Source organism: Prunus mume, linkage group LG8, assembly GCF_029339155.1.
Source record: "Prunus mume cultivar Tortuosa linkage group LG8, ASM2933915v1, whole genome shotgun sequence".
Lineage (NCBI taxonomy): Eukaryota > Viridiplantae > Streptophyta > Magnoliopsida > Rosales > Rosaceae > Prunus > Prunus mume.
Genome location: NC_142705.1, coordinates 6,647,663 through 6,661,945, shown reverse-complemented (window position 1 = coordinate 6,661,945; position 14,283 = coordinate 6,647,663). Strand labels below are relative to the sequence as shown.

Below are 14,283 nucleotides of genomic sequence, written 5' to 3'. Positions count from 1 at the left end.
CAATTCTCGAGATAGTGGTTTTTATAAGCACTTAATCAGCTCCTAAGAAGGCTAGAGCTAGCTCTTTATATGACAAAACTTCCACTAGTAACTGTACCAAGAACTCGGATTTCCAAATCTGGCATCGACCACAAAAGGTTGTACAACTTTCATTAGGTACCAGAATTTTTTTTTAACATTACCCACAAAAAAAAGAAAAATTAATGATTACTTTCTAGGAACTAGTTTACAGGAACAAGCCAATCTAAACTAAGTTTTGCTTCTCAAGTACTCCCTATGTCTTACCATTCTTCTATTTCATCATCAGAAATTTCAGTTTCTTGACCATCAAAACTTATCGTTTCAACATTGTCTTCTTCCTTGTAGCCTTGCACTGCCCTAAATCCAAGCCATTTCAACACAGGTGTGTACTCAGTAGCAATAACTGTCAAATCGGATGCACACATTCCACTATAAGCGCCAAATCTCCGTTTTACCATCTCCTTCTGCAATGGCACATCAAAAAGAAACGTCACAAACAGCAGGAGAGTAAGTACTATGGTGGTTTAAGCCATTAAAGTGACTGACATGAATATTATACATAACCACATCAATCATCTATAAAGACCTAGTACTACCAACCATATCATTTATTTCATTAAGTTCGAAATATGACATAGAGCAGCACGCAATGGAAAATTATGCAATTTAAATTCAAAACCAACCTTGTTACGCAATGATGATTGCTCAACCTGCCAGACCTTTGGCCGGCGAACGGCATGCCACCTGTGTACTTGCAACAATTGGTGATATTATCTGAAATTACATGAGTCGTTGCTCACACATTAGGATTAATTCAAATATAGAGAATACCTGGAAGGCAATGGATGAAAATTTCCAAATAGCACACCCCGAGCAGCAACTGAGGCACCAGCTGATTGTAGAATGTTCTCTGCCTCATACTGTCTACTTAGCATTCCACGGAAAGTAGCAAGAAGCAAGTCAGCATCACCTAAGTATGAAGCAACTGCCCACGCATCATCTATGGCCTCCTCACTCAGAAAATCTAGAACTGCAAGAAAATTGTGTGGAAGAGTCAGAAATCAGCAGCATCAACAGAAAACAGCAGCATATGCTACCATTTTGCTCTCTGTCTCACATGTGTATGCGTGTGTGCATGCACTTTGCATCCATGTATGAGAAAGAGTAATTGTGATTACATTCAGGAAGTCACAATCTTATAGGTAAAAAAGGTCACCATTTTCATGTAGAAAGTCGGCAACAGGCCTAGCTTGTCCATGTGCTTGGCATAGAATCTTTTCTGGAGCATCCATTTTTAGTGGTAGTCTAGACAATCCTTCCCGCACATGAAATGCATCTCCGTCTACAAAACAAGAACATGAGCACAGATGTGAACATCTCAAGTGAAATTAAACCCTCAGGTTGGTATCCACACTTGAACGATTGTATATATGTGTGTATGTATAATACATATATATATAAGGGATTATATTGTTCCCAACTTTCAAGTGATATATTCTTGAGAATTTAAACGGGGAAAAACATTTAACAATATGCATGCACCAAAAAACTGACTAAAATAAAAGTCAAAGCTGCATACTACTTTCATCAGAACATACCCAATGCCATGACATTTTCCGTCTCTCTTTTGTTATGCAGAAACTTCCCAAGGGCATGGAATAGAGAAAGTGTATCATCTCTGCCAAATTGGAAGGAAAACCCATCGTCCAAAGCATTTACCTCATATGGTTTCTCTTTAGCAGATGTGGTAGCAGGACTTGATGAAGACAACAAATGCCTCGGATTTGGTTTCAGAAAGAAAAACTGCAGAGACGTAATTGCATGTCTAATGTCACCTCCACTTGCTTTTGCTATTAGACTGACTTGTTCAGTAGTCACATTACACTGCTCTTCTTTACATATTCTAGAAAGTACTTTCTTGATGGAATTATCTGTTATAGGATTGAAGGAGACCTGACAGTTTCCAAAATCATTATAAAAAGTAAGCATTCAATAATAACCTTAAAAATTAAAAAAAGAAAAAGAAATTGTCCAAGAAAGGTAACCTTACAAGCCCCAACATTTTCAAGAGACAACTGAAGTTCTTCTAAGTATCCAGTGGAGTGATCTGCTGAATCGGCTTTACCATAGTTGGTGATCAATATAGCAGTTGGTATCCGAGTAGATTGCACAAGAAGATGCAAACAGTTTTGAAGTCTTCCAAAAGCAACTCTACCATTTGTCACCGGAAGGTCATCAATTAAGAGTATGATTGATGATTTTGAACCCTCATTAAGGGATGATGGGATCAATCCATACTTCCTTATTCTCTCCACAAAATTTTCAAATTCATCCAACTTTGACATGTAGCGTATTCCTAGTAGCAGATTGGTATATGCCAACAACAGCATAGTCTCCATTAGATCACTTCAAATTCAAATCCTTTATGGAGATTTTATGTATTGTAATTTTGAAGCTAGGTTTTTCCTCTTGCCTTACATTTCAATTTGTTTTCATTTTATCTTTTATTTTTTGCAAAAATACTGATGGTAAAGTTAGATTTCAATTTGAGAATACTCAACTGCAAAGTCATGAAATTTAAACTCCACTCTATTTAACAAACCCTTGGCTGCATGATTAAGAATTACTCAAAGTACCTGCACTGGAGTTGTGTAAATGTTCTTGCCAAACTACAGGAGTTGGTGTGTTCCATTCACACAATGTGGCTCCAAGGTGAGATGCAATCGCATGAATAGTTGCCTACAAGATGAGAAGAAGCAGAACTTGTAGTCAAATGTTTGATTCTATTAGCAGAGTTCATTCAAGAAGCAAATTTTTAAAAATATAATAAATAGCCCATCACATAAATTATCTGAAGCAGCAAGTCAATCACTTGAGAAAAATAATATTAATCATGCAGGTCATAAGCCTATTAATCAAATTCTTGGGGAAGTTTTGTTTTAAACTTAAATGTTGGAAAGGATGACACAAGAATTCTTTTGCATACTTTGAAGAACGGAAATCCATGAAACTAACAAAGCAACTGAACAAAAGATCTCAAGAATAAATAAATGAATGAAACTATGACACATACGGATTTTCCAACACCAGCTTGCCCAGTGATGACAAGGACATGATTACTAGATGAACCCTGTACATTATGAGAGAAAAAAAAAATTGAGATCCACAATAATGAATTCCAATTAAAACAGAAAAGAACAGAAATTGTGAAAAATGAATCAAGAACAGGAAGAAATAAAACTCCATAGTTGTAATCAATATTGGAAAAGTAATCAAAGATGTCTACTAATTAAAGGAATCATTTTTCAAGTAAAATTGGACTTGCTGATAGTCTTTTGAAGGAAAGGATCAATGAAAAATATAATAACCTTTGAACTTGTTAATCTTTCTTCAAACCACAACTTAACTTCTTCCACCTGCAATTACAAAGACAAAGATGGAATAAGAAAGAGGATCAATCTGGTAATCAGATATTCATTATTTACAAAACGAAGCCAATAAACTCAACCTTCTTCTTGTGAACAGCGAGCTCCTCAAAAGAACGGGGTTTGTATTTATCAACCCATAACTCCTTCACGTTGCTTCTTCCAGAACCTGATTCATGCTTCCACAATTATTATAGGTATTACCCACTTCAAGAATTAGTAATATTAGCTATGGCCAATTTTATTGTATCAGTTGTAAATTGTAACCATAATGGCACACGATAAAATACCAACAGAAATCAAAATTTGTCAGAGCCACAGAGATTACAGAGGCAAATGGAAGCAATGAAACCAGTGTTGAGTGTAAACAAAAAGGAAACCAGCACATGAAGAACAATAACTATAGTTACATCAATGGCGTACCAGCAGATACCTTTGAACCCACTAAACACTTCGTCAAAATCTTCACAGAACAGCTTGACCTGCATAAAAAAACCATTTCGCTTAAATTGCATAAAACTTATCTCTACTGTGGTAGGCTGCATATTCGATTAAGTTTATAGATACTAAACAACCAAGAAATTTACAAATTACCTCATCCCAATTACTTGGTACAGTGCCCAAGCTAGAGCGAGAACTCGAAACACGAGCCCTTTTGGATCGCCTAGGGTTTGTGCGCGGAACCGTAGAGGTCAATTGGGTCGGTGTATATCTCCGATTGGCGCTCGATGAACGATCTCTATCTTCTTCGTCCGATGACAAGACCACCACAGTGTTCCTCTTCGCCATCACAAAGACAACAAAAAACTCAATTTCCTAGGGTTTTGTGCAGACGATGATCCCTCCAGCTCGTAGCTCCATAGCTCGAGAAGATGCACCACCCTAAATCGTTGAAGAAAGAAGATTTCGAAGTACTTCGGAGCCTAAACGGTGCGTTTTGAATGTGAAATGAAACAGAGTGAACAAAAATAAAGCTTGAAATGCCAGATTTTGGGTGAAGTGGCACTGGCAGTGAAGAGAGGTTTGGTTTCGCGGGTTCGAAAATTCGCGGGGTTTTGTCACATTTTGTACTGTGAGAATGGTAAGGCGTCGAGGAGAAGCCAATGGGGGTAATGCTCCGGTGCAACGACTTTTAGTATCAAATTCGTAAGTCTACGCTCGGAGCCGTTTGATTCGTTGATTGGAAATTTATAATCGTGCCTGTGAGGTTTTCGTACTCTTTCTCTTATCGTAGTGGGCCGATTGCCTCGGCAAAAGTAAAAGGTTGGTCTTTTTCTAAGCCCAACTCCCAAATACGAACCTCAATTTAGTTATTTTCTAAATCCTCAATTTGCCATGTCGACTTTGGAGTTGTAAATGTCTTACATAAAAATGGAGTCCACTTCATCTAAAGATTGGTCTTTATTTTTGCACGTCAACATTTAACAGAGTTACTAACACTCCTACTAACAGAGGATTTGTATGTTTTATGTGACTTCATGTATTGTTCTGCAAGATTTTAAAGTTTGGGTATGAATTTGAAATTACTCCCAAAGTTTAGGGGGTTTTATATTGTTAACCCTAAAAATAAAATAGAAATTATCAAAGAGGTCCTTCCCAATGAAAAAAGGTCTTAACTTGCTAACTAAAGGTTTTAAGTTCAAATCTCCACGACATCATAGTTGTGTATTTTTGAAAAATCTCCACCCATTTAATTTAGACTATCGCTTATACTAAAAAAAATAAGAAAGCAAACAAACTTATAGTTTCATTTTGTATCATCCAAATGTTATTTGATAAAAAGGGTGACGCAATGCAATGGTCCAAATGTTATTTGTTCAAAGTTGTTCTTTATCGACACACATCAAATTACGTCATTAATAAGAGAAAATTATATCAAATGAAAAGCAAATTTTTATATATATTTATTTACAAGATTTTAGCCAACTGATGTAACCTACAATTGTGCAAAAATACTATTTTTAAAGAGTGGTGATTTTTCCACTCTTTTTCTCATATTTTATCCACTTACACTCTTTTTTTATAATTAAAAAAGGAGTGTAAATAAAGTAAGGAAATCATTGCTCTTTTTAAAATGATCAAAGTTGTTTTTATCACGAAATTTTTTAATTTCTCACGATAAGTAGTGTCCATATCGCGAACTCCTCGAATCGGACCTACTGCTACTGGTCGGTCCATCTCGTGGCGCCCTCCAATCAATCTCTCCCTCCCACTCACCTACCCCGCCACAATACATCTTCTTCCTTCTTCAGCACAGCACAATGCCCCACTTCTTTATCACACCAGAACCAGACGCAAAATCACCACCCTCTCCTCTATCTCCACCCAACCCAAACCCCCACCCGAGTCCATGGCTTCCACGGCCAACCCATTCTCTATCTCCATCTCTTCCAAGCCGACCCTGAAAGCTTCTGTCTTCACGCCCAACAACTCGGCCGAGCTATCTCTTCGGGTTCAGAGCTCTAAAGCCGCTTCTCTGCGGTCTTCGTTCGTTTCGCAGAGCTCCGTTGAGTTGACTCGGCGCGGGAACTCGGCGTTGAGAGCGAGTCGAGTGAGATCGACGTCGAGGATTATGGCGAGTTCGGCGCAGGTGGTTGATCAACCGCCGAGTAAAACGGGTCCTGTGGTTCCCACCATTGTGGACGTGGATTTGGGTAATCGGAGCTACCCAATTTACATCGGATCCGGACTTCTCGATCAACCCGAACTTCTTCAGAGGTTTCGATTCTTAGCTTGCTCTTAAAAGTTTTAAATGCTCATAATTTAACATTTTGTAGGTCGTGTGTATTAAAATTCTGTTGAGATTGATTATGTGAACTCGTAATGTTTTCAGTTTCTGAGAGAAATGTATAAGAAAATGAAAAATTAAACTAGTGAATTTAAAAATTTGTACTTGGAGTGATTGGATTTAGTAACAGGGCAAGCTTGCAGCTTTCTATGATGGTAAGTTTTCGGAGAAATGCTGATTCTATCATCCCTTAATGCTGACGCTTTAAATTTGCTGAGAGAAATATATACGAAGTGAGAAATTAATATTTGAACTTTTAATATTTTTACATGAGTGATTGGCTTTAGTAAAAGGGCAAGCTTTTGTTTTTCTTTGAAAGTAAGCGTTTTTAGTTCTTTTGGTTTCGTGGATACCCAGGTGCTTATAGTTGATTATTAATTTAATATAGGCATGTTCATGGAAAGAAGGTTCTTGTGGTCACTAACAACACAGTTGGGCCATTGTACTTGGATAAAGTTGTTGATGCTTTGACAAGAGATAACCCAAATGTGTCGGTTGAGAGCGTGATTTTACCAGATGGTGAGAAATATAAGAACATGGTAGGTGTCCAAATGCTTGTTTAAAGTTTAGTCTATAAGGTGGTATTTTTGGCAGTTGCATTATGAGTAACTGTGTTCTTTAAACTGGTAGGATACTCTTATGAAAGTTTTTGACAAGGCTATTGAGTCAAGACTGGACGAAGATGTACATTTGTTGCCCTTGGAGGTGGTGTGATTGGTGACATGTGTGGCTTTGCTGCTGCTGCTTTCCTTCGGGGTGTTAATTTCATTCAGATTCCAACAACTGTTATGGCACAGGTCTGTCACTAGCTACTTCTTTCCACTTTATGAATCATGCACTTATCTGAGAATTTCTCATGCATCAAATTTTTATGTTGGTCGACTTGCAGGTTGATTCTTCTGTTGGGGGGAAAACTGGTATAAACCACCCTCTTGGGAAGAACTTGATTGGTGCTTTTTACCAACCCCAATGTGTGCTTATAGACACAGACACACTAAACACGTTGCCAGAGAGGGAACTGGCATCAGGGTTTGCTGAGGTCATCAAGTACGGGCTGATTAGGGATGCAGAATTCTTTGAATGGCAGGAGAGGAATATTCAGGCTTTAATGTCGAGGTATAAAATTCACACTAAGGAACAGTGAAAAAGTTTCCAGACCCAGTACCGTGTTGCATATTTCTCATGATTTGTGGTCTATTTGACATGAAAAATGTCACAGGACATGAAACCAAGAGAATAATTTGTCAGAGCTAGTGCTTGTGACTTTAAGCCTTTAACAATATGTGTAGTCTAGCCATTTTTTCTTTTCTAGTCTGTTGAAGCTTCATGACTAATTGTTCGTGCAAAGGATGCATTTTAGATTAGTTATGTTGATGAGTATAGTTGGTGCATTGCAGGGATCCAGGGGCATTGGCTTATGCTATAAAGCGCTCATGTGAAAACAAGGCTGAGGTTGTGTCCTTGGATGAGAAGGAAAGTGGACTGAGGCTACACTGAATTTGGGTCATACATTTGGCCATGTGAGTTTTGGTTTTGAACACTTGATTGTCCAGGCTAATTTCTTTTTATTTTGTGAAAGTTTTGCGAGCATTTGTATTATTATGTGATCTTCTCCTTTTGTTATATTTTGGAATACTCTGCTACATGGTCTATCTAATTAAATCTTTTGCATGTTCTGCCATGTCTATTCAGGCAATAGAAACTGGGGTCGGCTATGGGCAGTGGCTCCATGGGGAAGCTGTTGCAGCTGGCACGGTAATCACCCTCTACTTTTTCATTTCTTGGTTGTTGGTTCCCTCACAAAAGCATTCCTCAATGTTCAGAGAGCTTGTGTGATATGTTTAGGTTATGGCTGTTGACATGTCATACCGCCTTGGTTGGATCGATGAATCACTTGTGAAGCGAGCTAACAACATTATCAAGCAGTTCAAGCTACCTATTGCCCCTCCTGAATCCGTGACAGTGGAGATGTTCAGATCTGTAATGGCGGTAAGAGGATGAGGCTGTAAGATTACTGAAGCAGCTGAATAACTTCTTTGCTTATTTCTTAATGTGTCTGTCTTCTTTTGGTATGGCAGGTTGATAAGAAGGTAGCTGATGGGTTACTAAGGCTCATCCTTCTGAAAGGTCCTTTGGGCAATTGTGTTTTCACAGGTGATTACGATAGAAAGCCCTGGACGAAACACTCAACGCATTTTGCAAGTCCTGAATCGTCGTCGTGTAGTTGATGTTGTACCAAATGCGCGCACGTTCTGAACCTGCATTTTGTATTTTAGATGGCCCCAGGCTTCCCTTTAATTTATTGGCAAGAGCCTTTGGCGAGTTGTAATGTTATAAATTGTTGCATTTACAATATATTCAATTCTGGGAAATCATGTTATTTCAATGCGTTATTCGATTGTGGATATCTCGAATAAAATATGCACATGCTTTTCTAGTTCCAACAATTTTTCATTCCTTCATGTTTCGATTTTACTTTTTAACCTCTGATCCGCATGCTTACAAGTCATAAACACACAAGGAGCTAGCATTGTTTAACACATCAAACCTGTGATAAAATGAAACCTGTGGGAAACTACCTTGAGAAGCAAATAAAGCATTCTTCCTCTTCTCTCCAGCAGTCACCGGTCCTGCATTGCCTCATGAGTGTTCCTGAAGACAAAGGTTAGAGAAAGATGGAAACTTACTGGAAAATGTTTCGGAGTATTTCATGGTACTGCTAATGTGCTGAATATAAGTGAAAATGATGTGCAAGAAAGTGTCAAATTAGGTGTCGAAAATCTCGGATCTTTGGTTGTATAATTTGTGTGTCATCGTGTTCATGATCTATTTTACTTCAGCTGACCAGGTTGCTAACTGAAATTTGAAAATGACGGGTGTTTCTTTCCACTTGCTGTAATTTTTCTTTTCCCACCTTAGGCCATCTCTAGTCATAGGCTATAGGCCAAATGCCTTAAAATGTGTAAAAAGTTAGAAACCAACTCTAGTCATTGACCAAAAAAAAATGAGGCCAAATTTTGATTAGCCCATGCCAAAAAAATTTTGTGAGCCCAACGCATTTGCTGCTAGGATGAGGAACAATCATGCGTGGGCATGATCAGCGGATGACTCCGGGCAACTTTTATTCAAGAGCCCAGCGCATGTGTGCTGTCCAGTTAATTTCTACCTAAGAGCACAAGTCACTTGGATGCTTAAAGCAGCTCATTGTGAATGTGGGTTTTAGCCATGGGCATTGCATTTTTTTAATACCTCCTTCCTTCCCAGCATATATATTATTAGTTTTTGTTCTCTCTCTCCAGCCTTGCAATTTTATTCCACAAATAAAAAAAGTTCTGCAATATACTTTTCAAGGAGGGGAATGCAACTGTTCCATAACGGGGAGGACACAGCTTGGAAAAGATCTTCTGCCAAGCTGTCCTTAGATTTGATGTCAACTTCAGTTACCCTTATACTTACTGTTTCTGCTCTTGTTAATACATCAGTTGGCAAATGAAACTTGGGTAAAATAGATTTAACAAAAATTAAAAAGAAAATTACCAAAAGCATAAGGGTTTTTTTTTCCCTCCATAATCTTAGGCTAGCTGTCTTGTACTTGAAGAAATTATCATATATAGTCGTGGAATTCTCTTGTATTTGAGACTGGATGAGGTTGTTGTTGCTGCTGTTGTTGTTGTCATGTGAAACATACTCTTCAAGTTCCAACCACCTCTGCTGTCACCATTGATTGGCAAGCAAAGGTTGTTGGTATGGTAGGAAGACTAGTTGCCCCACTTTTAAAACAATTCTCTGGTCAGAAATATGAGTTAATTGTAATTGTACCCCATGTCCTATCTTTTGAAAAAAAACTAATTAATCATCAATTAGGCAGTTGATTACTGCTTAAGATATCAACTAATACAATTTAGTACATGACGAATTTGCTTAAAAAGAAAAACTCTATCCCATCCCTAAAATGAGTTGTGTTTTCCTACAAGCAGAGGACTACTCCCTTTTCTTTTCTTCTTCTGGTTTGGTTGCTACCCAATCTTTGTGGTTGGGAGACCCTACCAACCTCGAGGGTAGGGGGTGTGCTTTATGCTACTTCACCTGCCAATGCCAAGGTGAACAATCCAAGACCGATGTATGCCTCACTTGGGAAGGTTTACATAGCAACCAATCACTTTAATGCTCTACTTAGTTACAAACTCATGCTATTAGGTTTGGGTCAACAACAAAGGACCACTTGGGAAAGCACTCTTATCTCCTTAGGATTTATACTAAACTATAGTACATCATTAGACTCTAAAAACTCTTTTAAGTGCATTAGGTTTTAAAGCACACACATTACAACCTACCTCTAGTGTTCCTCCTAAGCTAATCAATAATATAAAACAAGTAACGTTTTCTTAGTAGATATCTGACGTGTTACATTATTGTCATATTGTATGTATTTAGAATACACACTAAAATAAGAATTATTAATCAATGGTTCATACTAACACTTCACAAACAACATAACAGGTCAAACTCTCTAATACTTTGAATATAAATAGAAATTGCCCGATAATTACGCGTGACAGAACCAACCATTCCAATATTACCTTAAATCGGGAGACGATTTCAAATTAAAAAGGATAAAAATTTAGATCACACACAGAAGATTTAACGTTGAAATAAAAATCCATTTTTGTCATCCAGTGAAAACACCACAAACAACCAACCAAGACTGAAATAGCATATTATCCCTTCCACTCCACCCCCGAAACAGCACCACCAAAATCCGGCCCGAGAGAGTCAAGATCCGATATCCAGAAACAAACCGGATCGAACTTCCTCGCGATTAACGCGTTAAAAAAGAAAAAGAAAAACTCAAAATTGAAAGAAAAAAACAGAAAAGTAGAGTGAGAGAGTAAGAGAGGGAGGCTCACACAAATTGTTGGGTTGTTGCCCAACGAACGCTTCAACGGCAAAAAAAAATTCGCGGCCAAAAAAAAGGAGCCATTTTTGTTCTCTCGCCTCCTCTTTTCTCTTTCTTTGATCTCCAACTCCAAACCCCAACCACACCTCGCCCATTTTTCTCTTTTCATTTTCCCCTCTTTCGAAATCCCCCAATCTTTTTCTCTTTCTCTCTTTCTCTCTCAATTTTCCCTCGTCCCCCATTTGGTCAAATTAGGGTTAGGGTTTCGCTGAGATTCGTCCGGATTTCGATCCTTACAGATGTGTGATTGAAGAGGAGGAAGGAGAAGAAGAAGAAGATCGGGTCCTCAGGTTGAAGATCTGGGGCTTGGGTTTTTCTTTCTTTCTTTGCTGTTTGAGAAAGTGAGAGCGAAAATCGCAAAATGAGCGCGTCCAGGTTCATAAAGTGCGTCACGGTTGGGGACGGGGCTGTGGGCAAGACTTGTCTGCTAATCTCCTACACCAGCAACACCTTCCCCACCGTAAGTGGAGACCCCCCAACTCGTTGTTTGATTTTATTTTTTCTTCTCAGTGCTTTAATTCAATTTCCTTATCTGGCATTTGATTTTAGGGTTCTATTGTTGTGATACGTGGAATGTATTTGGTAATTCATTTATTGCTTTTAATTGGGTTTTGTTTGGTCCTGGGGAAGTTTAGGTCAAATGCAAAGAATTATTGGTGACTTTTTCCTTTCGATGCAAGAATTTTTTCAAATTAGCTTCCTTTGAAAATTGAATGTGTTTTCTTTGTTGTTCTTTTTGTTTCTGCTCTTAGCTAGGACCAATTGGAGGCTTGGGGACTTTATGTTATTTCCTTAGCTCAATCTTATTGACGTGACTGGATTGGTTTAGGAAAACATTGGGAAAAGATATTTGGAATTGTATTAATTTTTGTCCAAATTGCCTTTTTTTTTTTAAGGGAGAAAGGCTCGAGAGTTCTATCTCCATTTTGAATCTTCAGAAGGGTTGGAAAATAGTGGTTTATTTCATTAGTTAGTGGATTTTAATGTCATTTTGGATCTTTTCTGCAGTTAATTTAATTTCACACATGCCCGTAATGTATTTGGAATGAAGGTGTTTGATAGGAGCTCTTTCAGATTTTTGGCATTTTGCAACAGTTCTTTCTCCCTAGAGTGTCTTAACTTTCAAACTTTTTTGCAATGTTTGTAATTTCATACTGTTAAGGTTGAATGAGAGAATTATTCATAATGTTGTATGGTTAATGACTTTCCTTTGCACTGTGGTGGGAAACAGGATTACGTGCCAACTGTTTTCGACAATTTCAGTGCAAACGTGGTCGTCAATGGAAGCACTGTTAACCTGGGGTTATGGGATACAGCTGGTAAATATGCATAATCACTTTGGTTTTTGTTTAGTAGGGATGGTATGACTGAATTTGTTTTCTGTGGGTCTGAATTTGTTTTCTGTGCAACAGGACAGGAGGACTATAATAGATTAAGACCTTTGAGTTATCGCGGTGCTGATGTTTTCATACTGGCGTTCTCTCTCATCAGCAAGGCGAGCTATGAAAACGTGTCCAAGAAGGTGAGATTATGCTATTTCAGATTCTGGCAGCTTTTGTCTGAGCACTGATACCACTTTCATAAGAGTAACATAATAATATGCTAATAATTATTGTCTTTTGACTTTACAATTGATGATGTGTTGACGAATTGAAATATATTGATTTCACTTCCAGTGGATCCCAGAATTGAAGCATTATGCACCTGGTGTTCCGATCATTCTTGTTGGAACAAAGCTTGGTAAAAGTTTATCTTTTCTAATGTGAATTCCCTGTACTTATGGAGAAAAAGTTGCCGTTACTTTGGAAATATACTTTTTTTTCCTCGACTTGAGATAAATCTTGGGATGGGCTATTGGCCACGTTGAGGGTTTTCTAATTAATGGTCGTTCTAACTGTGGATTATATATAATGAGGACACTTCTTACTTTTCTTTTTGTCATAAAATTTAATGAGCCAGATCTTCGGGACGATAAGCAGTTCTTTATTGACCATCCGGGTGCTGTGCCAATTACTACAGCTCAAGTAATGTTCTTGTCTTGTGTATTGCCCAGTGTTGCACCTTTTTTTTTTTCTCTCTCGCTCTTATATATGAGATTTATATCTTTACCCTTCTAGGGAGAGGAGCTCAGGAAGCTAATTGGAGCACCAGCATATATCGAATGCAGTTCAAAAACACAGCAGGTATTTAGATTATCTATTGCATAATGCTTGGGGGTCTTTTTTATGCCTGGACTTTCATTTATAAATTTGAGCTTGCAAACTGCAGAATGTGAAAGGGGTCTTCGATGCAGCAATAAGGGTTGTCCTTCAACCTCCGAAGCAGAAGAAAAAGAAAGGCAAAGGGCAGAAGGCATGCTCCATATTGTGATTGGAAATATGTGTAAAGAGATAATGACCAGCCAATCTGCCTGTATTCCCTCCCTCCCACCCCTTTCTCCCCTAATATTTTTCCCTTTTGTCCCGAAGAAGTTGGAGTCAGTAAGTTGTCCTGTTTGACAATCCTATGGTTCTCTGTGAAGCATCAGGTGGTTTTGGTGTTGCATTCTTGGAATTGTTGTGATCTCTTACTGTTGAATTGTATGGTTGGCAACTTTTTCTCAACTCCGGTTTTGATTTCTTATATGTATTAATAGACTGGACTCCCAGTTAGGAAAACGACCTTGTTTTGCATGGACACAGTTATATTTATTACTATCTCTTGTGCTTGAAGGCTTGTGGGTCTTTTCAGTTTTGGTTTTTTTACTTTTGTGGTTTGCCTCTTATACAAAACATAGTCCTGAATGAGATTATAGATTAATAAGTTTATTGGTGAGTTGGGGAGGGACCAATGCTAGAGAGGGATCTGTTCGTCAGATAGGATAATTGTAAACTGATTTTAACACAAGCAACGTGTGCTAGATTGGCGGCTAGGATGGGAATATAAGATATGATTTTTCTTCTTTATTGAAACCACAGTGACCTAGTTTGAGCAGCTGATGACTTTAGGCATGCATCAGGGTGTCCTCAGAGCATCCACAGTGGGAGGGTGTAAATTCGGGGGTGTAAAGTCATTTTTACATCCTCTTTACACCTCCGGGGAGTGTAAATATG

General features: G+C 38.2%; 3 protein-coding genes across 5 annotated transcripts; 2 read left to right on the top strand and 1 right to left on the bottom strand.

The window, feature by feature from the left end:
- Nucleotides 1-126: 126 nt before the first annotated feature.
- On the bottom strand, nt 127-4,551 carry ATRAD17 (RADIATION SENSITIVE 17). 3 transcript variants are annotated; one of them, XM_016796279.2, is made up of 12 exons: nt 4,041-4,551; nt 3,870-3,928; nt 3,530-3,615; nt 3,390-3,437; nt 3,095-3,151; nt 2,658-2,760; nt 2,067-2,377; nt 1,620-1,974; nt 1,238-1,363; nt 853-1,051; nt 705-765; nt 127-485 (listed from the first exon to the last, which is right to left on the bottom strand). In XM_016796279.2, the coding sequence occupies exons 1-12, from the start codon at nt 4,043-4,045 to the stop codon at nt 282-284; spliced, it is 1,614 nt and encodes a 537-aa protein (XP_016651765.2). In that variant the 5' UTR covers nt 4,046-4,551; the 3' UTR covers nt 127-281. The 3 variants fall into 3 exon arrangements, with proteins under 3 accessions (XP_016651765.2, XP_016651764.2, XP_088898920.1); XM_016796278.2 differs by having other exon boundaries at nt 3,880-3,928; nt 4,041-4,485; XM_089042794.1 differs by lacking the exon at nt 3,095-3,151 and having other exon boundaries at nt 3,880-3,928; nt 4,041-4,485.
- A 1,126-nt stretch (nt 4,552-5,677) lies between these two features.
- On the top strand, nt 5,678-8,681 carry LOC103340409 (3-dehydroquinate synthase). Its single transcript, XM_008243830.3, is given in 11 exon segments — nt 5,678-6,164; nt 6,623-6,773; nt 6,865-6,910; nt 6,913-7,031; nt 7,124-7,350; nt 7,632-7,720; nt 7,723-7,754; nt 7,927-7,989; nt 8,080-8,223; nt 8,313-8,400; nt 8,403-8,681. Coding segments are annotated over 11 exon segments (1,368 nt in total). The 5' UTR covers nt 5,678-5,796; the 3' UTR covers nt 8,444-8,681.
- Nucleotides 8,682-10,974: 2,293 nt separating this feature from the next.
- LOC103340408 (rac-like GTP-binding protein ARAC1) lies at nt 10,975-13,902 on the top strand. The gene is made up of 7 exons (XM_008243829.3): nt 10,975-11,651; nt 12,423-12,510; nt 12,604-12,713; nt 12,868-12,931; nt 13,151-13,215; nt 13,309-13,374; nt 13,460-13,902. The coding sequence occupies exons 1-7, from the start codon at nt 11,553-11,555 to the stop codon at nt 13,559-13,561; spliced, it is 594 nt and encodes a 197-aa protein (XP_008242051.1). The 5' UTR covers nt 10,975-11,552; the 3' UTR covers nt 13,562-13,902.
- The last annotated feature ends 381 nt before the right edge of the window (nt 13,903-14,283 follow it).